The sequence below is a fragment of the Emys orbicularis genome, chromosome 13, assembly GCF_028017835.1.
Source record: "Emys orbicularis isolate rEmyOrb1 chromosome 13, rEmyOrb1.hap1, whole genome shotgun sequence".
Lineage (NCBI taxonomy): Eukaryota > Metazoa > Chordata > Testudines > Emydidae > Emys > Emys orbicularis.
In genome coordinates this window covers 20,204,293-20,231,930 of record NC_088695.1, presented here as the reverse complement: position 1 = coordinate 20,231,930, position 27,638 = coordinate 20,204,293, and the positions used below count along the sequence as shown (strand labels likewise).

The window sequence follows — 27,638 nt, the reverse complement described above, 5'->3', positions numbered from 1 at the left end:
AGCTCAGCTCAGCTCACCATCACCATATGTCATCTGGGTGCCGGCAGACATGGTACTGCATTGCTACACAGCAGCAGCTAATTGCCTTTTGGCGGTAGACAGTGCAGTATGACTGGTAGCCTTCATCGGCTATCTGGGTGCTGGCAGACATGGGGCTGCATTGCTACACAGCAGCAGCCCCTTGTCTTTTGGCAATAGATGGTGTATTACGACTGGAATCCATCGTCGTCGTACTCCAGTTCAATCATAGGCACGTGGGCAGACATACTTTGTCTCCTGGAGACTCAGTCCTGCCGGCAGTCCTATTGAACCATCTTGACGATGATAGCTAGCAGTCGTAGTACAGTATCTTCTGCCAAGCACCCAGAAGATGCCGAGGGCTATCAGTCATGCTGCACCGTCTGCTGCCAGCTTAAGCTGTAAAAAATAGGTGGACTAGATTTGTTCTGTATTCATTTGCTTCCCCCTCCCTCTGTGAAATCAACGGCCTGCTAAACCCAGGGTTTTGAGTTCAATCTTTGGGGGGGCCATTCTGTGTGACAGTTGTTTGTGTTTCTCCCTGATGCACAGCCACCTTTGTTGATTTTAATTCCCTGTACCTGTACGCCATGTCGTCAGTCGCCCCTCCCTCCCTCCGTCAGTTTCGCGCCTTTTTTCAGCCCAGACGCCATAGCACTGGGATCATGGAGCCCGCTCAGATCACCGCGGCAATTATGAGCACTATGAACACCACGCGCATTGTCCTGGAGTATATGCAGAGCCAGGACATGACAAAGCAAAACCAGGACCAGCCGATGAGGCGATTGCAGCGCGGCGACGAGAGTGATGAGGAAATTGACATGGACACAGCCCTCACACAAGGTACGGGCCCCAGCAATGTGCAAATCATGGTGTTACAGGGGCAGGTTCATGCCGTGGAACACCGATTCTGGGCCCGGGAAACAAGCACAGACTGGTGGGACCGCATCGTGCTGCAGGTGTGGGACGATTCCCAGTGGCTGCGAAACTTTCGCATGCGTAAGGGCACTTTCATGGAACTTTGTGACTTGCTTTCCCCTGCCCTGAAGCGCCAGAATACCAGGATGAGAGCAGCCCTCACAGTTGAGAAGCGAGTGGTGATAGCCCTGTGGAAGCTTGCAACGCCAGACAGCTACCGGTCAGTCGGTAATCAATTTGGAGTGGGCAAATCTACTGTGGGGGCTGCTGTGATCCAAGTTGCCAGGGCAATCAAAGACCTGCTGATATCAAGGGTAGTGACTCTGGGAAATGTGCAGGCCATAGTGGATGGCTTTGCTGCAATGGGATTCCCAAACTGTGGTGGGGCGATAGACGGAACCCATATCCCTATCTTGGCATCGGAGCACCAAGCCACCAAGTACATAAACCGCAAGGGGTACTTTTCAATGCTGCTGCAAGCCCTGATGGATCACAAGGGACATTTCACCAACATCAACGTGGGATGGCCGGGAAAGGTACATGATGCTCGCATCTTCAGGCACTCTGGTCTGTTTCGAAAGCTGGAGGAAGGGACTTTCTTCCCGGACCAGAAAATAACCGTTGGGGATGTTGAAATGCCTATCGTGATCCTTGGGGACCCAGCCTACCCCTTAATGCCATGGCTCATGAAGCCGTACACAGGCAGCCTGGACAGTAGTCAGGACCTGTTCAACTACAGGCTGAGCAAGTGCCGAATGGTGGTGGAATGTGCATTTGGACGTTTAAAAGCGCGCTGGCGCAGCTTACTGACTCGCTCAGACCTCAGCGAAAAGAATATCCCCATTGTTATTGCTGCTTGCTGTGCGCTCCACAATATCTGTGAGAGTAAGGGGGAGACATTTATGGCGGGGTGGGAGGTTGAGGCAAATCGCCTGGCCGCTGATTATGTGCAGCCAGACACCAGGGCGGTTAGAAGAGTACAGCAGGGCGCGGTGCGCATCAGAGAAGCTTTGAAAACAAGTTTTGTGACTGGCCAGGCTATGGTGTGAAACTTCTGTTTGTTTCTCCTTGATGAACCCTCCGCCCCCCCACCCGGTTCACTCTACTTCCCTGTAAACCAACCACCCCACCCTCCCCTCCCCCCTTCGAGCACCGCTTGCAGAGGCAATAAAGTCATTGTTACTTCACATTCATGCATTCTTTATTAATTCATCACACAACTAGGCGGATAATTGCCAAGGTAGCCCGAGAGGGGTGGGGGAGGAGGGAAGGAAAAGGACACACTGCAGTTTAAAACTTTAAAACTTTAACACTTATTGAAGGCCAGCCTTCTGATGCTCGGGCAATCATCTGGGGTGGAGTGACTGGGTGGCCGGAGGCCCCCCCACTGTGTTCTTGGGCGTCTGGGTGAGGAGGCAATGAGACTTGGGGAGGAGGGCTGTTGGTTACACAGGGGCTGTAGCAGCGGTCTCTGCTCCCGCTGCCTTTCCTGCAGCTCAACCATACGCTGGAGCATATTAGTTTGATGCTCCAGCAGCCGGAGCATCGACTCTTGCCTTCTGTCAGCAAGCTGACGCCACCTATCATCTTCAGCCCGCCACTTGCTCTGTTCATCCCGCGATTCAGCCCGCCACCTCTCCTCTCATTCATATTGTGCTTTTCTGTAGTCTGACATTGACTGCCTCCACGCATTCTGCTGTGCTCTGTCAGCGTGGGAGGACATCTGGAGCTCCGTGAACATATCATCCCGAGTCCGCCGTTTTCTCCTTCTAATCTTTGCTAGCCTCTGCGAAGGAGACACATTTGCACCTGGTGGAGGACAAGGGAGAGGTGGTTAAAAAAGACACATTTTAGAGAACAATGGGAGAGCTTTCTGGAGATGTCCCTGGAGGATTTCCACTCCATCCCCATACACGTTAACAGACTTTTCCAGTAGCTGTACTGGCCGCGATTGCCAGGGCAAATTAATCATTAATCATTAAACACGCTTGCTTTTAAACCATGTGTGATATTTACAAAGGTACATTCACCAGAGGTCCCTTGTGTGCCCTCAGGGTCTGGGAGCACGCCTTGGGTGAGTTCGGGGGTTACTGGTTCCAGGTCCAGGGTGATAAACATATCCTGGCTGTTGGGAAAACCGGTTTCTCCGCTTCCTTGCTGTGAGCTATCTTCATTGTCTTCATCATCATCATCTTCCACGTACCCCGAACCCGCTTCCCTGTTGCATGTTTCTCCATTGACGGAGTCAAAGCACACGGTTGGGGTAGTGGTGGCTGCACCCCCTAGAATGGCATGCAGCTCCACGTAGAAGCGGCATGTTTGCGGCTCTGCCCCAGACCTTCCGTTTGCCTCTCTGGCTTTGTGGTAGGCTTGCCTTAGCTCCTTAATTTTCACGCAGCACTGCTGTGCGTCCCTGTTATGGCCTCTGTCCTTCATGGCCTTTGAGACCTTTTCTAATATTTTGCCATTTCGTTTACTGCTACGGAGTTCAGCTAGCACTGATTCGTCTCCCCATATGGCGAGCAGATCCCGTACCTCCCGTTCTGTCCATGCTGGAGCTCTTTTGCGATCCTGGGACTCCATCATGGTTACCTGTGCTGATGAGCTCTGCGTGGTCACCTGTGCTCTCCACGCTGGGCAAACAGGAAATGAAATTCAAAAGTTCACGGGGCTTTTCCTGTCTACCTGGTCAAGTGCATCTGAGTTGAGAGTGCTGTCCAGAGCGGTCACAATGAAGCACTGTGGGATAGCTCCCGGAGGCCAATAACGTCGAATTCCGTCCACACTACCCCAAATCCGACCCGCAAAGGCCGATTTTAGCACTAATCCCCTTGTCGGAGGTGGAGTAAAGAAACCGGTTTAAAGGGCCCTTTAAGTCGAAAGAAAGGGCTTCGTCGTGTGGATGTGTCCAGGCTTAATTCGATTTAACCCTGCTAAAGTCGACCTAAACTCGTAGTGTAGACCAGGTCTATGAGAGGGGAAGGCGACTCAGGGCCTGTGTGCTTTTGTGCTTCTCCAGGGGGTATGGGGGAGGCCTAAGAACACTGCGGAGTGTTTCCTTCCTAAAAACAAAGACACAGTTTTGCTTGTTTTCTTCTTCCCAAACATTGTGTTGTCTCTCTCCCCCCACCATCCCGGTAGCTGGAGGGCCGGGGGATTACAAACCCCCATGTGTGTTGGGAGATTTCTCACACTGCAGGTGGGGATGTTGAATTAGAACAGACAGATATTTTCCTTCCCACCCCTACCCCGGCACAGAGGGGCGCTAGGGAAGGGCTCTCCCCGCACAGACCCCGCTGGGGAGCAGCAGCGGCTCAGCCCGGGCTCCCGGCTCACAATAGAGGCGGCAGGAGCTGGTAACAGGTTTCAGTGCGGGCCGGAGCTGCACAGGCTCAGCTCTCCCGTGCTTCGCTGTCCCCTTCCTCCCCCGCCCCAGCACCCAGCAGCTACCGCGCGCAGCTACTCCAGCCCCTTCCTGTCCCCTGTAGCAGCAGCCCGGGCTGCAGCGCTCCGGGACCGTGGCTTTCTCCGGGGGCTGGAACCAGCCCCGGGCTCTGCCGACACCAGCCCCTGAGCCGCAGACTCCAGGTGAGGGGAGAGACGGGGGGAAAGGGCTGGGGCCGGGCAGGAAAGTGACTCTGCACCAACGGCCCCTCCTCGCCCCGGCTCTGCTCCCGGGGGGCGGGGGTCTGCGAGTCCCAGAGCTGCTGCCCTCCCTGACCCCCCCCCCCCCCCGCTCTGCCCCCCTGAGCGCCTGCAGGAGCCGAGCCAGCTCCGGGAGAGCGAACGCCCCGGGCCGGGCCAGGGACCGAGTCTCCCATTCCGAGGGGAGACAAGGGGAGAGACTGGAAGGGCCAGAAGGAGCAATCAGTGGGGAGGGAGGTCAGAGGCACCAGCCCTGCCAACCTAGCGAGGTCTGTTCAGGGCTTCCGGGTCCTGACTGGAAAGGACCTAAAGGAGGAGAAAGTCCTTAACAGTGTGATAGTAACAGCCTTTCCTGTAGCAGAGCAGCTGGAGGTAGAGGCCAAGGCCCCTGCAGGAAGGGCAAGGTAGAAGCAGCCCCCCATGGGCTAAGAAGCTGCCAGGGAGCTGCACTTCACTGCAAACGGTTTGATATTGCTCCCGAAAAATACTCTAGCAGGCCTGACACTAACCCAGCGCTGAGGTTTACTCATGTTTTCTAAATTTAATTTCTATTTCAGCATAAAGCAGAAATTGTCCCTTTGCAGACAAAGGGCTGACACATCTGTCAGTGTCAATAACAACAAAAAAAGGCCAGAAAACAGTATTGCCAGCCCCAGCAGTTGAAAAATCATGACTCAGTCCCCCCAAATCAGGAGATTGGCTTACAAATCATGAGGTTTTTTGAAAAACTGAAATTCTGCTTCTTTTCTCTTTGCCCTCTGGATTCTGTACCTTTAGGGTGTACCCACTTTGTGTTTTTAAGCTTTTCTCTTAGCCACAATGGCTAGAAACTTGGTTTTCACCAAAATAAAAAAAACAAGATTCTGACCTGATCACTTGAATCCAGAAGGTGGGGTGGAGCTTTAAGAAAAATGTGAGCTATCCCATGAGTCACAGTAACAGTGTGAGAATTGGCAACTCTGACATAGGCCCTTCTCCTGGGAATACTAAATCCTCACTGGGCTCAAAGTTAAGCATGTGTATGAGCGATTGCAGACTCCAGGCCTAGTGTATGAAATGTCTTAGGGTAAACTCCCCCTTGAGCAAATGTTAACTCAGCCCTAGACAGAGCAGATGAAAATCACTATTAACAGAGCAGATGAAAGTCACACCTGAGCCAGGCTGCCTTGATGTGAGCTGGTGGCTTGAGGAGGACGTGGAACAGACAGCTGTTTGCATCCTTGCAGAAGAGTGGGTGCTTTGAGATGCTTAAGGCTCCTACCGGGGGTGTAACACATTCCCTAGATATCTGGCTCCCCAAATAGCCTCCACAAACCATGTTCTGATCCATTTGGATCCCACCTGTCTTCAGTGCAGGAAGGGGCTTTCTTGAAGTCATGAAATGTTCTTGGTAACAAATATTCCATGGCTATTTAATTCACCCTGATCTCGTCTGGTTTCTTTCCCCCTTGGCAGGATTTCTGATTCTCAAAACCCAGCGTGGTCTCCAGATGGAACAAGGGGAAGAGCTGTGGGTCCCAAATCTCCAGGGTGCTGAGGAAAGGGAGAGTCCAAGAGGTTCATGGGCAGGTGAGGAATTGGCTAAACAAACTCTGAAATCTCTGTGGCATTTCCCTGGGGCCTGTCAGCCTGGACTCGAGTCCAATTCCAAACAATGAGTTACATATAGTTCCAGGCACTGCCCCTGCCTAGCGTCCTGCAGCCAATTTTTGTGGTTGTACAACCTTGTTTTCCCATTTTTAAACCAGAAGGCTTTTCTCTCCCCCATAACTGTTTGAGGACATCTAACACTACAGGAGAGACAGCGAAACTTCTATGCCAAGTGCTGGCACTAGCACAAAGCAGACTGGGGTGAAATAGAAAATGCTCTCTAAACCCTTCATTGACACGGACATTAGGTGTCACCTGCAGCAGTAGCGGGTTAGAGCTTTTCAGACAGGAGTGTGATTTTAAGTTGACGCTGTCCATTTAACTGTCTGATCTCTGAGGGCACTAATCTCCCATCCCTCCCTCACTGCAAGTTTGCTTTTTCCAAAATACTGTGCAAGTAAATGCAGCTGGAGCATCAGTTTGTTCGTTTATCTTTATTGGAGTTAAAACATCTGATTGTTTTAGTCTGGAAACCCAGATCCCTCCTTACAATCTGTTAGTTACACTCACTCATTGTCTTGTGTCTATGTGGGGCTGTTAGCTCCAAAATTAGAGGCACCCCATAATGGCCTGCCTACCCCAATAATTCTGTTAATTTATCTGTTTTGGTAGGTAAAAGGGGACGGGCCCGCCCTAGAGCATTGCCAGGGTTTTACCAGGGGGTTTCTCTCCAAACTTTGGAGGACTCCCCAGAACAGATTAGCTCTGTTGACCCTTAGAAAGAAACCGATACAGGCTTCCTCTCAAAGGACTGACACTCAGGCAGTATTCTTTGAAGACAAAAATATTCTTTATTTAGCACAATATTCCTTAATACAAATTTGTTAAAAGAATAAAGAATCCATAAATTTTCTTAACAAGGCATAAACTCTATTAGCACAGATACACATCAAAGTATTCAAAATTGCAATACCATACAACTGAAAATAGCTTCAAGTGGTTATGTTCCACATGTGATGGCCAGAAACATAGACTGCTGATAGCAAATCCTTACACATTTAAATCATAACAAACATACACAAACATCCAGCTTTATTACCCTACGCATACACATTCACACAGTTTAATTATTCTTTATAGGAGGATTATCCTGCTTACTTTCTCTGCTGTCTTCTTTTCTCTCTGACAGCTCCTTCTGCTCTGTTACTGTTATCGGTGTTGCTACTGCTCATCTCTTCTTAAGTGATTTTAACTCTTCTTCTTATTCTTGATTTTCCTTCTGTTCACTCACACACTAGTACCTTCTACTTGCCTCATACTGAGTGAAATCTGCCAGTTTTCTGCCTTAAATACAGATTCTAGCCTTCTCTGATTGGGCCTTTCCTTTTTATGAACCAATCATGGGTGCTAACCTATCTGTCAATCAAAGCCAGACCAGATTGAAAACTTGTGCCTTTTTTGACTGACCTGCTTGAAGACTTACCTCTTGTCTGACTGACCACTCCCTTCAGGTTTTGGAGTGACCTTTATTTCTGCTCAGCCTGCCTGCTTGCTATTGGCCAAATCTCTCCCAGACCTCCATTTTGGATTTCTCTGACTGTGACTGCTTGTGACCACTATCTTGCTATTGCTAGCCATAACCACCTAAAACCAGGGCCGCCTAGAGGGGGGGGGGGGGCAAGTGGGGCAATTTGCCCTGGGCCCCGCAGGGGCCCCCATGAGAGTTTTTCGGGGCCCCTGGAGCTGGGTCATTCACTCGCTCCAGGGGCCCCGGAAAACTCTCGCGGGGCCCAGGCCCCTGGAGCTTCTTCCGCTCCGGGACTTCGGCGGCAATTCGGCGGCGGGGGGTCCTTCCATCCCGGGACCCGCCGCCGAAGTGCTGGGTCTTCGGCAGCAATTCGGCGGCGGGGGTCCCCCGCGGCCGAACACCCCAGGCCCCCTGAATCCTCTGGGCGGCCCTGCCTAAAACTATCTTTATTAATTATTAAACCTCTGTAATTATAAACAACTATCCACATCTAAGTATACTCTAACGCTATGATTCATTGTCACCACTCTGTTTTTTATTATTTTAAACAAGTTTAATTTCGATCTCTCCCCACTTCAGCTAGTGGTGGCAGTGCAGAAGCCTCAGTGCTGAATTCCTTACATAGAACACAGCAGCTGAAACATCTCTTGTGTCATGGTGCTGCGCCTGGATCAGCCACCCCACTGGCATTGCTGGTGCAGAGGACTCAGCAACAGCTGGTTTCAGAGCTGTGTTGAGCACTCCTGCTGAAAGCAAGTCTGAAATTCCCCAGAGCAGACAGGCTTTAAACTGGACTCTGAGCTGCTCCTCGGGGCAGGGATAGTGTCTCTGTCTGTGTTTGTGGAGTACTGAGCACAATGGGGCCCCGATTCTGCTTGGGGTCTCTGAGCACGACCTGACTATGAATAATAATAACTCTATTGCCCACATCCCCTCCCCTCCCAGAGCCTGCGGCCTTGTCTGCATTAGAGACTTAACTGGTTTGTAATTAGGCTGGTTGTATTGAAATGACCCAGGGTGTCGGCACCAGCCCTGCTGAGTTGGTTTGGGAACACTTGCACTTCCTCAATTCAGCTGCCATGTCCCTGAGGTTCCTGGCCTGCAGCCTGCTCCCTTCTGGCCATGACCAACGCCATCCTGGGCCCGTTACATCCATTCAGAAAACTGCTACAAAGATCATCTTCCTGGCTTGTACTGTCACTATGGTAACTCCCCCCGAACCCTCCACATCCTCCTGGGACCTCCCTTCAGTGCATCAAATATAAACGACTTGTGTCACTTTTAAGGCCTTTCACAGCCTCGCCCTGCCCTACCCACCATCTCCGATGTGTTACCGAGAGGCAGAACCCCGCCTCTGCTCTGCCAGCTGTACTAGCCACGCTGCCCATCAGTCTGCACCGCCCTCAAGTTTCCTGCCCCCACCCACTCCCGCTGTCCTCTGAGCATGAGAGGAGCTCACTGTAAACTACACAAAGCCACTCCATTGTCCCCCTTCAGATTCCTCCTTAAAACTGACCTCTGCCTTGGTAAGCGCTTCAGGGCAAGGGACTGTGTGTGTATGTGTGTGTGTTTGTACATGGTGCCTAGCTGCGTGTGTACATGGTGCCCACCTGTGTGTGTGTGTGTGTGTGTGTGTGTGTGTGTATACAGTGCCTAGCTGTGTGTGTGTGTGTGTGTGTGTACAATGTGCCTAGCTTTGTGTGTGTGCGTGTGCACATAGTGCCTAGCTCTGTGTGTGGGTGTACGCAGTGCCTGGCTGTGTGCATGTGTGTATGTGTACACGGTGCCTAGCTGCGTGCGTATGAGTGCACACGGTGCTTAGCTGCGTGCGTGTGTGTGTGTGTACTCGGTGCCTCGCTGTGTGTCTGTGTGTCTGTGTCTGTACATGGTGTCTAAGCTGTGTGTGTGTGTACACAGTGCCTAGCTGCGTGTAGGTGTGTGTGTGCCTAGCACAGTAGGGCCCTATACGCATAATTAATACTATTTAGAGAGTAATTTTCTCCAGCATGCACAGACCCTGGGGATTTTAGTGCTTCCTCTCATTATTGTTACCAGTTACGGTTTCTATTGTGGCTGCTGAACCTGACTCACTAGGTTCATTCATTCCCCAAAATGCAGTTTCTTGAAATCTCACTCCCCTGCCCTGCTGCATCCTCTGACAAAACCCTCCCATTATCACTGTGCTGAGCCCCGCACTTGTGCTCATGGGCCCCAAGAGTCCCTCCTCACACTCTCACTGGGCTCAGCTCTGGCAGTGAGAAGCAGATCCATGCAGCTCCGTCCCGGGTTAGATCTCGTCTTTCTGAGATCTAGACGTGCTATCTGTGTATTTGAGGGGCCCCTTTGATGATGTGTGTCTGGCTGTGTCTTCTGAGCAGAGATGTGGGAGTCCAGTTCCCTATTAGCAAAGTGGCTGGACTTTGAGACCCTGGAGAGCTGGCAGAGGTATTTCACTGCTTTGAAATGGGCTGGGGTTAAAATCTGGGAACATTCTCTGTGATAACTATCCCACAAAGAGGTAATTCACCCTGGTCTTGGAAAAGCAATGTGGTCTCCCATCTGGAATGAGGAGAACAGTTATGGTGTCTGATCTCCAGGGCAAGGGAGGCCTGCACAGGTGAGGAATCAGTTAAACCAGCTTGGGGGAAAACAGGAAGTGAAGAAAAATCAGGTTCCCTTCAAGGGCTCATGAGCTCCTGGGTGGTCAGGATTGTCCCCAGCCAGTGTCATAACCTCATGGCAGATGTCACTCACGGCTTCCTGCCCCCTGATTCACACCTGGCAACAGCTGCGTTTCCCCGGAGTGTTTGGATGGGATGTGTAGGTTCAATTTGCCCCCTCCTCTCAGGAAGGGGTGGGAGGGGAATTCAGCTCCTGGTGTACTGATCTTACAGTAGTCCCGGTAGTTACTTTGGTTTGTTCCCCCTGGCACAGGGAATGACTCCTGTCTGGATTCTGTCTCTGTCCCAGCAGGTGATGGGACGGTGAGTGAGAGCGAGGAGGAGAACCCTGAGCAGGAAGGTCCTGAGCAAGTGGAACCGCATGAGGCGGGACCAGGGAGATCTGATGGGGATGTTTCCCCCGAGCTCGGTGAAGCCTGCGGGAGTCAGGGCAGGTCAGAGAAGGAGCAGGGAAGCCACCCAGAAGAGAGACAGGAGAATCCCGGTCACACTGGGGAACATTTGGGGAGACACAATGACTCTACAATCCACAGGGGACTCTGCCTCGGGGAGAAACCCAACACGTGTGAGGACTGTGGGAAAAGCTTCAGCCTGAGGTCAAATCTGATCACCCATCAGAGACTGCACCTGGGGGAAAGACCCTACCAGTGCCCGGAGTGTGGGCGCTGCTTCAGCCAGAGCTCGCATCTCATCACGCACCAGCGTCTGCACACGGGAGAACGGCCCTACCGGTGCCGGGACTGTGGGAAGAGCTTCAATGTGAACTCAGACCTGATTAAACACCAGCGAACGCACACGGGCGAGAGGCCCTACCCCTGCACTGAGTGTGGGCGGCGATTCAGCAGCAGTTCCAACCTCACGAGGCACCAGCGGCTGCACACGGGTGAGAGACCCTATCGGTGCGAGGCCTGTGGGGAAAGCTTCCGGGACTGCTCATCCCTCACGATCCACCAGAGGGCACACACAGGAGAGAGGCCCTATGTCTGCCCCGACTGCGGGAAAGGCTTCACTGACAGCTCCCTCCTCATCAAGCATCAGAGGACGCACCAGACAGAGAAGTGCTTTAACTGCCCTGACTGCGGGAAAAGCTTCTCCACCAGCACGTACCTGGCCAGGCACCAGAGAACCCACCTGGCCGAGAAGCCCTATCGGTGCGACGAGTGTGGCAGGGGATACAGCCAGTTCGCTCACCTCACCACCCACCAGAGAGTGCACACAGGAGAGAGGCCCTACATCTGCCCTGACTGCGGGAAAAGCTTCACCACCAGCTCTGCCCTGACCAAGCACAAGAGAATCCACACAGGAGAGAGACCCTACGTCTGCCCCGACTGTGGGAAAAGCTTCACTCAGAGCTCAAACGTTATCACCCACTGGAGACTCCAGCACGGGAAATCCCTGTGAGACCCCTGGCATGGCCACCACGGGAACAGCAGCTCTGCCCATCCCCACCCCCAGCCTCGGAAATCCCTGTGAGAGCCCAGCACAGCCACGGGAACAGCAGCTCTGCCCATCCCCCACCCCTAGCCCGGGAAATCCCTGTGAGACCCCCGGCACTGACGCCACAGGAACAGCAGCTCTGCCCATCCCCCACCCCCAGCATGGTCATCCATGGGAACAGCAGCTCTGCCTGCTGATTCCCACCCATGGCACCAGCCTTTTGCCTGCCCTTTCATGGCATAGCAAGCGGCAGCGGCCAATGACCCCTTGGCTTTGTGGTTTGGCTCTCCTCAGTGCTGTTGAGTCTCTCTGCCTCCTGCTGATCTGGTGCAAGGGAGAGAGAAGAAACCTACTACTGGTGCCAGCTCCCTAGAGTGAAGTCTCCCCATTTCCATCCCCACTGCACCTACTCCAGTGCTTTAGGGCTGGGGTCATACAAACCCTCTCCCCTCCAGCAGGGTTCTTGGGTTGTTGGTTTCCTGCTGGGTCTGGTCAGTGCCTGTCACATGTTCATAAAAGTTTCATTCCTTAAACTCACATGTTTTCTTGAAGAGCAGCTGTAGTGCTGGTGTCAGCAGATCCAGCAGACTAGCTGGGGCCTTTGGAGGACATGGACAGTGGGTGGGGATCAGTGGGGGAAGGAAGCAGGGCGCCTTAGAGCTGAGGTTCTGGTCCATAATGATCAGAGCTCAGAATAATGCCAACCAATTTCCCACAAAGATTATTTGAATTTGTGCCTGGGTTTTCTTTGGCCCTGTTCATGCCCCTTTGTGATCATTTGCTCTCAAGCAATTGTGCTTTACTAGCTCAGGTGTTTGTGGAAATGAATTTCCAAGTTGCCCATGTGAGTAATCCGTTAAACCAGATTTTAAATCCAAAATCATCCAGCCAAGAACAAACAATACCATGTGACTTACATGGCCCAGTACAACTGACGAACACACTTGATAGTTCAGCTATGGAGTATTTGCAATTAAACCAGAGAGTGAAGCAATTTGAAAAGATACTCATCCAACAACCAGTACATCTGAGGGAATCATGATCTATTTGCAGATCTACATTGCAGGCAAATATGCTCAATTTCTGGAAGAAATTCATCATTATGAGCTAATTGCTCATCTCTTCAGTATGAGCTAATTGTTCATCTTTAGCAATGAGATGGAGAGATAGTGAATCCCAAACAACTTATCCTGTGTTACACAAAATGCCTGATCTCGGCTCATTTCACTTTGAAGCAAGGAAGTGATGGGGTTTCAGTGCTATTGAACAATTCTCATTGATCACAAGGATTTGAGTCTACTGGGTGATTGGGCAGCACAGAGGCAGGTGAAGTTCAGCACAGAGAGGAACAAAGTGAAGCATGTTGGAAAGAACACTTTGTGTTAGGCAGACACACTGAAACAAACTGTAACCACAAAGGAAAAAGGACGAGGGGTCATTCTGGGCAGCTTAGTGTAAACATCCTCTCAAGGCACAGAGATGGTTTAACACAACCCAGAGGCTGTATGTAAATGAGGTCTGAATGAACTCTCCCCTGACATCTAGAACTGAGCTGCGGGGAAAAGACTTCAGGAGCAGACTGTGTTTACACTGACGCCTACTCTGCCTAGGTGCGCAGCAGATGGAGCTGCTTTGCCAAAGTGATCAGTTCTGGATGGTTTTGAGTTACAAATCACTCTAGTATTTGAAAGCAGGGGCAATGAAATGTTATCCTGATTGGACAAGTAAAGGGCAGCAGAACTGTGCTTAGCCTGCCCTGATTGAAAGGGTCACCCTAAACTGAACCTCACTTGCTAAGCAGGGGCTAGAGATGTCAAATCCCTATGAAGGGGAGAGGTTTGTATGTGATGTGGACTCTGTTTAAAGAGTTCTAGGCACCATTTGATCCTTCCTCCTCCTCCAGGATTTAAAAATAGCTGATTAGACTCAATTGAGAGTTATCATTTCTGCTCAGCCATTACCACAGCTGAATCCCTGATAGCTAGTCTAGGGGCTATGTCTTGGACCTGGTGCAGGGATAGTGGTGAAATGAAGGACAATGCAGAAGTTCTACTGTCAGTGAGGTTCCCTCTGACCCACTGAAATCACCTGACTTAAGCGGTGGAACCTCAGAACACGGTGTCACAGAAGTGGTAGTGAACATCCAACAGCAGCAGGAAGTGACCAGAGGCAGTAGCAAGCAGCCAGTTGCAGAGGAGCATAGCAACTGCAGAGACATAGCTCAATGCTCCCTCCCTTTCTGTGGGCGAGGAGGTGAACCTTTATGAATGTACCTCGGAATTCTGGGTCTTCGCTGACTGAGGACAGCAACTGTGAGGAGGTGCAGCAGTGGGAGAGGTGAGTGAGATGTGTTAAAGGGACATTCATTCATTGGATTTTCCCACTGCAATGTGGGAAATTGAGGCAAAAGACACTGCCCAACACACTGCGGTCACATGCTTGGAACGTGGTTGTGGTGTTTTCCCAGTTTAACACTTGGTTCCTTTTCCTTTCTAATAAAAGTTCTCTTTCGTTATACACTGACTCAGTGCTTGCAAGTGGGGCAGTACTACATCTTAGAAGCACCCAGAGGTGGTGTTCAGTTTTCCCAGATTCCTGGGTGGAGGCTGTAGCTGGTTCTGTTTTGTATTGTTTAAGAGGGACCCCGAGATATTGAATCCGGCCCTTGTTGCTATTGTCACTGCCTGGCAGAAGGGTTCCATTAGCCCAGATAATGTGACTGCAGATGATGGTTCTGTCAGTCAGTAGTGTTGTATGGTGCACTCACATCTCCAGTGTAGTGTTCAGTGCCAAGAGGCCAGTACAGGAATGAATATGCATGAGTAGGGCCCTACCAAATTCACGGTCCATTTTCATAAATTTTTAAAATCTTGAATTTCACAGTTTCAGATATTTAAATCTTAAATTTCATGGGGGTGTAATAAAACATGAATATGTATTTTAAAATGGCAAAATATAAACATGTAAAGCCCTTAACACTCAACGTTTCTCAAACTGGGGGTCCCGACACAAAAGGGGGTCGCAAAGCTACTGTAGGGGGTTCACAGTATTGCCATCCTTCCTTCTGCACTGCCTTCAGAGCTGGGCACCCTGAGAGCCGGGGCCCAGCTCTGAAGACAGTGGCAATGCCAGCAGCAGCACAGAAGTAAGGGTGGCAATAATGTGACTCCTCCCTACAGTAATCTTGCAACCCTCTTTTGGATCGGGACCCCCCGTTTGAGAAACGCTGTGAATTTTTGTATACTTTTACCCTATAGTATAGAGTAAAAGTATACAAAAGACCAGATTTCATGGGGGAGACCAGATTTCACGGTTGGTGACGTGTTTTTTCATGGCCGTGAATTTGGTAGGACCCTACACATGAGGTATATAGTGGTTCCTGGGGCCATCCATCATTTCTCAGTGTTGAGACGTGCATCCTTATCACTGCATTTCATTCCCTGTTCAGAGAAATGGGAGTGTGGATCCTCAATATTACAGAGCTTGCCTCCTTCCCTGTGTGTCTGATGTCAGCTGAGATCATCTGAACTGCCCTCACACATCTAAACGAAAGAACCCCTGACTCCCACTGCCAGAGCCTCTCAGCCCTGCTCTCTAACCAGGCAGATTGCCAAGGGACCCGCATTCCCCACTCCCACCCCTCCCACTCACCACAAGCGATGAAGGAAGGACAGGGCGACCCAGAGAAGGTGGCAGTAAAAGTAAAGAGACGGGACTGACCAGTCACACTGCACAATGAGATCTTGCCCACCCCACAGTCCAGGAAAATCCCACCCCCAAGCTGGGTTGGTGGGAAGGAGCCAGGGGGTGGCAAAAATCTCCCTTCAGCCTGAGGAGCCAGTACCCATGCTCAGGTGATAGACCCCCTCACCCCCTTCCTGCTCACAGGTTCCCTACAAGCCCCCAGTCCCCTCTCACTCTTGTCTCCCACCCTCACCTTCCAGTAACGCCACCTGCTGAAGAACCCCCCAGCGCCCAGGTCATAGCCACCAGGATCAACTCGATCTGGATTGTTGGGCCGGTCCTACCATGTGTCTCAGAGCCTCACGTGTTTCTGATTCACAGACAGGATGAGCCGTGTCTGAATCCAGTGTCACATGCACTGGGGAAGAGAGTCACAGGCTCATTGTGAGAAGAGAGATCGGTCAATGAACTTAAAGGGAATTAACCTGCCTCCCCATTAATCACTCTTTAATCGCTATGTCAGGCTGTCTGGCATGGCTCACGGTTGTGACTGCCTGCCTCAGTGCAGACTGTCAAAAACAGGGCAGACACCCACTGATGGTTTGTTCTGTAATTAGATTTCACCAAGCCAGTAACAAATGTGAACTCCTGGATCACTGTACCAGTCTTGCCATGGAGTCACGGATAGTCCCCTTAGACTTGCCAGCCTATTTTGCCACCCAGACAAACTGGACTTAGTGATAAATGGACACTTACACCAACAATCACACAGCACTTAGGTTGCTCCCAGACCCCAGTCACTTACCCCAGGTCAATTGGTATCCTAGATCAGAGGTTCTCAGTCCGTGAGCTCCATTCAGGTGGTCTGCAGATAGTTCCCTCCATTCCCTGGGTGGCTGGACACTAGAGAATGAAGGGCCACCCACCTAATTAGTGGAGCCGCGCAGGCATGGCTCCACTAATTAGGTGCCTGGACCCTGGAAAAGACACACATGTAAGGTGAGGTGGTGGCCTTGGGGGGAATAGGGGGTAGGTGGGAGGAGGCAGTGGGGTGAGAAGAGGGGGTGAGGGGAACTTGTGACATGCAGGGCTGTGGCGGCCAGAGAAAGAGGCGACTTTCCCCAGCTCCAGGGCTGCAGCTGCCGGTGAGAGATGGCCCTCCTTCCCAGCCTCAGCTCCGTGGCTGCTGTGGCAGGGGAGAGACCCCCCTCCTTTCCAGCCCCAGCTCGGGGGCTGCTGCAGCGGGGGAGAGAGGGCACATCCATCACATTAGAAAGGTAAGACTACTGATATTAAAATATGAGTTGTGTGCTTTTATTTGTAGAACAAAAAACATTATTAAGTTTTTTTTAATATAGCGCTTTTATCCAAAGCACTTTACAATAGTTAGCTAATGGTACAAACAACATTTGGAAAGATCATTAAGTGGTCCGCCAAGACCCTCAGCAATTTTCACGTGGTCTGTAGAAATAAAAAGTTTGAGAACCACTTACATCAAGGACAACGCCTGTAACCGGTCCTGTAATAAACTATCTAAAGGTTTATTAACTAGGAAAAAGAAATGAGAGTTATGTACAGGTTCTGAGCAAACATTTTCAAAGTTATATTAAAGAAAAATTTACATATTTCCTGATAGCCTGGAATAGCGACATTACAAGTGAGATTAATGAGGCAGCAACTTACAAGCAGTTCATAGCATCCAAACATGAAATACATTCTTACAAGACTAATACCTATTTTGAACAAAATTAACATACAGGTGAACTGGTCTGGTTTCCAGCTATGAGTGTGTCCATTCTTAGCTAACACCTAGGGCCTTAGCCAGAGTTGGCACTTGGTTTACCAGCATCATGCATGCAATTGTATGAGTTGTGCACAGAATCATCATGCACTTCCTGAGAGAGAAACAATTTCGGGACTGCCCAGGCTGTGTCATAGATGCCTCCTATGGGGGGTGCAGAGGAGCAGTGTTCGAGGGGGGGAACGAGCAGCAGTTCCAGCTGCTCCATGCATGCAAGTCAGTTGCCCCATATAGGCGCAGGAAGAGAGTGCAGGGGTTAGGGACGAAGTTGGCACAGTGCAGGGGTTGGGGCGCAGAAGGGTCAGGGGTTGGGGATGCAGGAGGGAGGGGCAGGAGTTGAGGGTGCAGGAGGGGGGCAGTGGTTAGGGGCAAAATATGACAACTAACAAAGAATAGCTGCCTACAAAACTATTTCATTAAAGAAGATTTCAGTCAGTTATGAACATTCCCCTAAAATCCAGGAAAAAAGAACAGGAGTACTTGTGGCACCTTAGAGACTAACAAATTTATTAGAGCATAAGCTTTCGTGGGCTACAGCCCACTTCTTCGGATGCATATAGAGTGAAACATATATTGAGGAGATATATATACACACATACAGAGAGCATGAACAGGTGGGAGTTGTCTTACCAACTCTGAGAGGCCAATTAAGTATGAGAAAAAAACTTTTGAAGTGATAATCAAGATAGCTGAGTACAGACAGTTTGATAAAAAGTGTGAGAATACTTACAAGGGGAGATAGATTCAATGTTTGTAATGGCTCAGCCATTCCCAGTCCTTATTCAATCCTGAGTTGATTGTATCTAGTTTGCATATCAATTCCAGCTCAGCAGTCTCTCCTTGGAGTCTGTTTTTGAAGTTTTTCTGTTGTAAGATAGCCACCCGCAGGTCTGTCATTGAATGGCCAGACAGGTTAAAGTGTTCTCCCACTGGTTTTTGAGTATTATGATTCCTGATGTCAGATTTGTGTCCATTAATTCTTTTGCGTAGAGACTGTCCGGTTTGGCCAATGTACATGGCAGAGGGGCATTGCTGGCACATGATGGCATATATCACATTGGTAGATGTGCAGGTGAACGAGCCCCTGATGGTATGGCTGATGTGATTAGGCCCTATGATGATGTCACTTGAATAGATATGTGGACAGAGTTGGCATCGGGCTTTGTTACAAGGATAGGTTCCTGGGTCAGTGTTTTTGTTCAGTGATGTGTGGTTGCTGGTGAGTATTTGCTTTAGGTTGGGGGGGTTGTCTGTAAGCGAGGACAGGTCTGTCTCCCAAGATCTGTGAGAGTAAAGGATCATCTTTCAGGATAGGTTGTAGATCTCTGATGATGCGCTGGAGAGGTTTTAGTTGGGGGCTGAAGGTGACAGCTAGTGGTGTTCTGTTATTTTCTTTGTTGGGCCTGTCTTGTAGGAGGTGACTTCTGGGTACTCGTCTGGCTCTGTCAATGTGTTTTTTCACTTCAGCAGGTGGGTATTGTAGTTTTAAGAATGCTTGATAGAGATCTTGTAGGTGCTTGTCTCTATCCCTGGGAGGAAGCACAAGCAGGAGAGCGCAAGAGGGGAGGACTCCTGTCTCATACTGAGAAAGAGGGACGATCAGTGAGTTATCTTAAGTGCCTATACACAAATGCAAGAAGCCTGGGAAACAAGCAGGGAGAACTGGAAGTCCTGGCACAGTCAGGGAACGATGATGTGATTGGAATAACAGAGACTTGGTGGGATAACTCACATGACTGGAGTACTATCATGGATGGATATAAACTGTTCAGGAAGGACAGGCAGGGCAGAAAAGGTGGGGGAGTTGCGTTGTATGTAAGAGAGGAGTATGACTGCTCAGAGCTCCGGTATGAAACTGCAGAAAAACCTGAGTGTCTCTGGATGAAGTTGAGAAGTGTGAGCAACAAGGGTGATGTCGTGGTCGGAGTCTGCTATATGTAAGGGGACTGTTGCCCCCTTACTAACATTCAGTGGGGGTGTTTTGATTGGCTTGCTCCCAGTACTAAAAGGGGAAGGGTCGATGGCAAATCAGGAGCCTGAGACTGACAGTCCCCAGGAACAATGGGGAGAGGCCAATGCTCCAGATCAGCCTGATTGACAGGGCGGGCAGGCTAATCAGAGGGTCAGGAGGCCAGGGAGGTCCCGTCCTCCGTGTGAGCTGGAATTGCCTGGGTCAGACAGAGTGGGGCCGAGCTAAGGAGAGAGCAGGGGCCTGAGCTAAGTTGCTGGGAGCAGAGCTGCAGCCCCAAAGCCAGAGCACAGCCCAGAGAGAGCAGACCTGCCCTGGGAGGAGAGCTGCAGCAACCAGAGCCAGAGGGGCCAGACAAGCAGCCAGGAAGCAGGTCAGAGCTGGGAGCAGAGTCACAGAAGCAGCCTGCAGAGCAGACCTGTCCTGGGGGCAGAGCTGTAGCAACCAGAGCCAGAGAGGCCAGAGAAGCAGCCCAGGGAGCTGAAGGCAGAGCAGCAGCAGCAGCCGTGCTGAGGCAGAGTGGAGCTGGAGCTGGGGCTGGAGCAGTCCGGAGCCGGGTGCGGTGAGCAGCTGGGGAGAGTGAGGGGGACCCTGGCAGTGGGCCCAGCACAGGGAGATACCTCAGCCAAGAGGCCTTGCAGGCCAGACTTGTAGGGGGATCGTAACCCTGACAGGGCGGGGGCGACGCTAGGAAGAAGGGTCCTGCCACCTAGAGCCTGAGAGCGTGTGGCCACTGCCAGAGCAAGTGTCCAACCCGCAGCGTCTCTGCAGCACAGCCAGGGCCTGAGAAGGAGGCCCGGGACCTACAAGGAACAGACTGTGAACTGCCCTGACGTTCCAGAGACACTGCTTGTGATGATCCCTGCCACAGAGCACGGTGATGGGTTTTCCTTTAACCTTTCCCATTTTTCCTTATTCTTTTTTAAAAGTAATTGTTAAATAAACAACTTGTATTTGCTTTAAATTGTATAAAATGATCAGTGGGTCAGGGAGGTGCCCAGTGCAGAGAGAGTACCCCGGAGTGGGGACACCCTAGCCCCTGTCCTAGGTGACCACAGCAGGGTTGGGGGTCAAGCCCCCCAGGAATCCTGGGCCCAGCCTTGTCGGGGTTTACGAGGACTCTGCCAGACAGGAGAGTGGAAGGGGAGTCCTCAAGGGCAGGGAGGCCTCTGGGTAAAGGAAGTGGGAGCGAGGACTCGGATCCTTTCGCTAGCCCACTTCACCGGGGTAGTGCAGAAGCCAGGAAAGTTCCCCACAATAGTGGGACCATTCCCCCGCTTACATAATTGGCGTCACGAACAGGATCCTATCCACAGGGTCCATCCCATTGGTTTTCTGGTTAAGTTCTAGTAGCACGGTCCGGGCCTGGTTGAGCACCCTACCATGGCTGGAATTGAAGAACTACGAACCCAGTTTGCTGAACTTCAGCGCAGATTATCAGACCAAGCGGAGGCATTACAGCAAGCTAGAACTGAACAGAGAGAAGCCTTATCGCTGGCCAAGGCAGTAATAGACCAACAGACAGCAGAAGCTAAGAAACCCCCTACTATTTATGTCCCACGGGAGCGGAAGGTCACGGAGTTTGGTGGCTTCCCGACTAGACCAGGAGACATTACAGTAGAGGAGTGGGTCAAGTCTGTGAAGGCGGCTCTGCATGTGCTAAGAGTACCTGAAGAAGATCATGTGGACTTCATAGAGGAGCACCTCAAGGGCCAGGCCAAGGCCACAGTAAAGTTCATGGCAGTGGCAGACAAGAAAGATGTGGAAAAGGTATTTGAACTCCTCCTAAAAGTGTATGGAGACAAGGTACCTATTGGAACCCGACTAAAGGAGCTTTTTGAGAAAAAGCAGGAGCCTGGTGAAACTGTCCGGGCATACGCATATGACCTCCAGGAGAGAATGAGCAAAGTGGAGCAGCGAGACCCTCAGCGAGTTCCAGACCCAGATACGGTTCTGAAAGAGCAGTTGGTGCTGGGGCTCCGTGATGACTCCCTCCGACGTGAAATGAAAAGGAGGTTTAAAGAAGAGCCCAGTAAGAAGTTCCATGAACTCATGCAGGCTGCCATTATGTGGTCAGAAGAAGAGGAAGTTCCTGTGGCAGAGGCGGCCAAGCCTAACCCCCATACACGAAGTGGGGGCCTAGTGAATGCAGCTGCTGGGGAAAAGGCCCTGCCCCAAACAGAGCTAACATTGGAAAGCTTAAGTGAAGCTGTCCAAAAACTGGCGGTCCAACAGGGGGAGATGCTGAAAGTGATGACCGAGTTGATGAAAGAAAAAAATCCCATTAGTATGCCAAAGTATCCAAGGGCACCGGGATCCCGAAGAGCCCCACTGAAGGACGAGCTGGGAAGATACATTTGTTATACTTGCGAAAGGCCAGGACATACTAGCCGAGATTGTACACTGAGAAGGAGACTGGAGTCCCAGGCGCCTGAAATTCAAGAGGCACCGGGAGCAAGCAGCCAACCATCAGAAGGCCAAGTGGGGACTGAAGGGTTTCTACGGCTGTCCCTAGGAAAAGGGCAGTGTGTCAGCAGCGAGGAAAAGGACCCTGATGATGTTAGTGTATTCAGTGACTTCTGTGGCCGAGCTTTCGGGGACTGCTTGACAGTGGATATAACCATAGCAGGGGTGAGAACCCGCTGTTTGATAGACACTGGCTCAGAAGTCACCACTATTTCTGAATCATATTTCCGAAACTGCTTAAAAGAGAGAGATCTGACCATGCATAATACCCGATTTGTACAGCTAACGGCAGCTAATGGACTTGCCATCCCTGTGGTGGGGTGTCTTGAAGCTGATGTAGGGTACATGGGTCGAACAATCCCTGGGAAATGCATCTTTATCCTAAAGGACACAGCTTCAGGAAAGACTTTAATGGAGAACAGAGTACCGGGAATTCTCGGGATGAATATTATAAGAGAGCTGAAAGAATTACTGTTGGTAGGAGAAGGAACCCAGGAGATGAACCGTCACGGGCAGCCTAGGAAGGACGCTACACTGAAGCGGGTACTAGCCCAAGTGGAGAGACATGGACATTTCCCGGGTCCAACGGGACAAATTGGCTATGTTAAGGTGGCAGGGAGACAGAAGGTGGTTATACCTCCCTGGAGTGAGAAGATTATTGATGGGCGCTGCCGGGTGCCAAGCGACTTTGACGGATACAGAGTGCTTGTTGAGCCAACACCTGGGGCCAGTCTCCCTAATGGGCTCCTGGTTGCAAATGTACTTGCTAATGCCAGCAAAGGAAAAGTGCCAGTCAGGCTGTTAAACTCAAGTAACAAGGCCATAAAGTTGTGCCCCCGAATCAGGGTGGCAGAGCTACACCGTCCTGAAGGAGTGGTGCCCCCAGTGGGGGTGGCCTTGGAAGAAAATGGGGATGAGCTGCGGGTGACAGAAGTAAAAAAAGGCAAACAGGTTATCACATTGCAAGCGGCACCTGATGGAGAGCTACCCATTCCAGTCCAAGTGGACCTCCAACAGCTAACCCCTACACAGGTTGGCCGTTTGCGGGCCCTACTGGAGAGACATCAAGAGGTCTTTTCCAGGGATGAGCGGGACTTTGGTTACACCACCACAGTGACACACCAAATAGCCACTGGAGATGCTGTCCCGATAAAACAGAGACACCGGCGGATCTCACCACGAGTGTTCCAGGAGGTAAAAAAACACATTCTGGACCTAGTGACTCAAGGTGTCCTTAAAGAAAGCCACAGTCCGTGGGCATCACCCGCAGTGATTGTAATAAAAAAAGATGGTGGGGTGCGATTTTGCTGTGACTACAGGAAACTGAATGAGGTAACGCACAAGGATGCCTACCCACTACCCCGGGTGGAAGAGTCACTGGATGCATTAGGAAGTGCAAGAGTGTTTTCAACCCTCGATTTAACTTCTGGTTATTTCCAGGTTGCAGTGGAAGAACGAGACCGGGAAAAGACAGCAGTGACGACTCCGTTTGGGCTGTTTGAATGGACACGTATGCCATTCGGCTTGTGTAATGCACCTGCTACGTTCCAGAGACTAATGGAGGGGGTGTTAGGAGACTATATCTTAGACATTTTGCTGATATACCTGGACGACGTTATTGTGTTTTCCAAGGATTTTGAGAGTCATATGGAAAAATTGGACTTGGTTTTCACACGATTGAAGGAACATGGATTGAAGCTGAAGCCGAGTAAGTGCTGCCTCCTACGTGAAAAAGTCAAATTCTTGGGCCATGTGATTTCAAAGGATGGAATCCAGGTAGATGAAGAGAAGACCAGGGCGCTGGAAAATTGGCCGGTCCCCAAGAATGCCAAGCAAGTGCGGCAGGCTCTAGGTTTCATGAGCTATTACAGACGATTTGTTCCAAAGTTCGCGCACATTGCTGCACCGCTATATGGACTAGTGGGCCAACCTGCCCAAAGGAAGGGAAGGGACCAATGTTTTGTGTGGGATGATGCCTGTCAGACAGCTTTTGACAAACTAAGACATCGGCTGATGTCACCACCTGTGCTTGCATATCCTGACTTTAGCCTGCCATTTATAGTGACAACGGACGGGAGCCTGCACGGCCTAGGTGCGGTGCTCAGCCAGAAGCAAGAGGGGGCCGAGCGTGTGATCGCATATGCGAGCCGAGGGCTGAGGAGTTCAGAAAGAAATGACAAAAACTACAGTGCTTTTAAACTAGAACTGTTGGCCTTGAAGTGGGCTATCACTGAAAAATTTAAGGATTATTTAGTGTACTCTAAATTCACGGTAATCTCAGACCACAATCCACTCCGATACCTCGCAACGGCTAATTTAGGTGCAATTGAACACCGCTGGGTGGCCCAACTCGCTGAGTTCACTTTTGAAGTACAGTATAAACCTGGAAGGCAGAACATCAATGCTGACACCCTGTCTAGATTGCCTCTGGAGGAGGAATCAGAAGAGGGCGAGGATCTGGAGAAAGACTTCCTAGTCATTCCTGCAGATGTCGTGCGTACGTGTTTGTGGCTAGAGAATCCAAAGCCCGAAGACGAAGTGACGGTAAAGGATGCAGTACAAAACCTGGTAAAAGGGGAGAGCGCAATAATCTCGGGGTACTCATGGGAGGAGATTCAAACTCTGCAACGAGAAGGTGATGTTGGACCTGTCTTAGTGGCAGTCATGAGCCGAACGAGGCCAGACCGGAGATTTGGGGCCAGATACCCCCAGTCTAAGAAGCTAGCCAGACAGTGGGAACGACTTAGATTACATCGTGGAGTGCTGTTCCGGGTAACATATCATCCCCGAGATGGTGAAGAAGTGTGGCAGTTAGTGGTGCCTGTGTCACTCCGCCGTCAAGTTTATGAAGCCAGGCATGATCATGGGGGGCATTTTGGAGACAGGAGCACTCTGGAGGTAATGAGGAGAAACTATTACTGGCCCACGATGGGTAGCGACGTGCAAGTGTGGATCCGTCAGTGCAAACGGTGTGCCTTAGCCAAGGATGTGTTTCCTCCCAACCGAGCCCCTTTGACCTGTACTAATGTGACTGCCCCAATGGAGGTCCTAGCGATGGATTACACACGGCTAGAGAGATCTTCAGAGGGGTATGAGAACATACTGGTTCTCACGGACATGTTCACCCGATTCACTGTTGCAGTTCCAACTAGAAACCAGACAGCGCGGACAACGGCTGAAGCCCTCATAAAACACTGGTTTGTGTACTATGGTTGTCCGGCACGGTTACACTCGGATCAGGGGAGGAATTTTGAATCAGAGGTGATATCTGAATTGTGTAAACTGTATGGCATAGCCAAAAGCCGAACAACACCCTATCACCCGCAAGGAAACGCTCAGTGCGAGAGATTTAACCGGACAATGCATGACATGCTAAGAACGCTCCCGCCAGAAAAGAAGCGAGCCTGGCAGGAACATCTCCCTGAGCTGGTGTTGGCCTATAACAGCCATGTCCATTCGTCGACAGGTTACGCTCCTTTTTATCTCATGTTTGGGAGGGATCCCAGGTTGCCATTGGATATTCTGGACAGAGAGGGCCCTGAGGAGGATGAGGTGACCAATTTGGATGACTGGGTCAAAGGCCACCATGACAGGCTGAAGATAGCCTGTGACGTTGCTCTCAATACAACTAAAGACACAGCCCGAAGTAGGAAAAGGACTTATGATCGCAAGTCCAGTGGGGCTCTCATCAGGCCTGGTGACCGTGTACTAGTTCGTAACCATAGACACCGGGGGCGTAATAAAATACAGGACAAATGGGAGTCAAATCCCCACATTGTAGTCGCTCACAACAATCCCGAGCTACCAGTTTACACCATCCGGCCTGAACGAGGGGGTCCTGAGAGAGTAGTACATAGGGACCAGTTGAAACATTGCACTCTTAGTCCAGACAGGGACCATAGGAGGCGTAGATCAGTACACCCCGAGGAGGCTGAAACCAATTGGGAAATGGTTCTAGTCCCACAAACCGAATACAGAGGGGGACAGAGTGGGGCAAACCCAAACCCTAACGAAAATGGCCAGATCCTTCAAACTGACCCAGTATTATCTGAGGATAGGGAAATAGAAAATATGGGTAACGAACCACCAGTCTTAAGAAGGTCGCAGAGGGCTAATAAGGGTGTACTTCCTGTTAGACTTAGAGATAATTATGTTATTGGTTCTATGTAGTGTTTTAATGAATATTGTTATGTATGGTATTAAGAAGTAGATGTGGAATGTTAAATATGTTAAATGTTCTTTTGATAATTGTTAATGGGTTGTTGATATAAAATGATGTGGGTATATGTTGTTACTATGGGGCCCGGATGTACCGGTGTGAATATTGTGGATGTGGCAGTATTTTAGCAAGGGGGAATGTAAGGGGACTGTTGCCCCCTTACTAACATTCAGTGGGGGTGTTTTGATTGGCTTGCTCCCAGTACTAAAAGGGGAAGGGTCGATGGCAAATCAGGAGCCTGAGACTGACAGTCCCCAGGAACAATGGGGAGAGGCCAATGCTCCAGATCAGCCTGATTGACAGGGCGGGCAGGCTAATCAGAGGGTCAGGAGGCCAGGGAGGTCCCGTCCTCCGTGTGAGCTGGAATTGCCTGGGTCAGACAGAGTGGGGCCGAGCTAAGGAGAGAGCAGGGGCCCGAGCTAAGTTGCTGGGAGCAGAGCTGCAGCCCCAAAGCCAGAGCACAGCCCAGAGAGAGCAGACCTGCCCTGGGAGGAGAGCTGCAGCAACCAGAGCCAGAGGGGCCAGACAAGCAGCCAGGAAGCAGGTCAGAGCTGGGAGCAGAGTCACAGAAGCAGCCTGCAGAGCAGACCTGTCCTGGGGGCAGAGCTGTAGCAACCAGAGCCAGAGAGGCCAGAGAAGCAGCCCAGGGAGCTGAAGGCAGAGCAGCAGCAGCAGCCGTGCTGAGGCAGAGTGGAGCTGGAGCTGGGGCTGGAGCTGGGGCTGGAGCAGTCCGGAGCCGGGTGCGGTGAGCAGCTGGGGAGAGTGAGGGGGACCCTGGCAGTGGGCCCAGCACAGGGAGATACCTCAGCCAAGAGGCCTTGCAGGCCAGACTTGGAGGGGGATCGTAACCCTGACAGGGCGGGGGCGACGCTGGGAAGAAGGGTCCTGCCACCTAGAGCCTGAGAGCATGTGGCCACCTCCAGAGCAAGTGTCCAACCCGCAGCGTCTCTGCAGCACAGCCAGGGCCTGAGAAGGAGGCCCAGGACCTACAAGGAACAGACTGTGAACTGCCCTGACGTTCCAGAGACACTGCTTGTGATGATCCCTGCCACAGAGCAGGGTGATGGGTTTTCCTTTAACCTTTCCCATTTTTCCTTATTCTTTTTTAAAAGTAATTGTTAAATAAACAACTTGTATTTGCTTTAAATTGTATAAAATGATCAGTGGGTCAGGGAGGTGCCCAGTGCAGAGAGAGTACCCCGGAGTGGGGACACCCTAGCCCCTGTCCTAGGTGACCACAGCAGGGTTGGGGGTCAAGCCCCCCAGGAATCCTGGGCCCAGCCTTGTCGGGGTTTACGAGGACTCTGCCAGACAGGAGAGTGGAAGGGGAGTCCTCAAGGGCAGGGAGGCCTCTGGGTAAAGGAAGTGGGAGCGAGGACTCGGATCCTTTCGCTAGCCCACTTCACCGGGGTAGTGCAGAAGCCAGGAAAGTTCCCCACAATAGCGGGACCATTCTCCCGCTTACATATAGACCACCAGACCAGGGGGATGAGGTGGACGAGGCTTTCTTCTGGCAACTAGCAGAAGTTGCTAGATCGCAGGCCCTGGTTCTCATGGGAGACTTTAATCACCCTGATATCTGCTGGGAGAGCAATACAGCGGTGCACAGACAATCCAGGAAGTTTTTCGAAAGTGTAGGGAACAATTTCCTGGTGCAAGTGCTGGAGGAACCAACTAGGGGC

The 27,638-nt window shown here is 51.1% G+C and overlaps 1 protein-coding gene across 1 annotated transcript in view; it reads left to right on the top strand.

Annotated features, from left to right (window-relative positions):
- The window catches only part of LOC135887573 (zinc finger protein 34-like), a 65,929-nt gene extending 54,148 nt beyond the window's left edge, over positions 1-11,781 (top strand). Inside the window, exon 5 of the mRNA XM_065415300.1 lies at positions 10,944-11,781. Coding sequence (XP_065271372.1) covers positions 10,944-11,781 — 838 coding nt within the window. The remainder of the gene's footprint in view (positions 1-10,943) is intronic.
- The last annotated feature ends 15,857 nt before the right edge of the window (positions 11,782-27,638 follow it).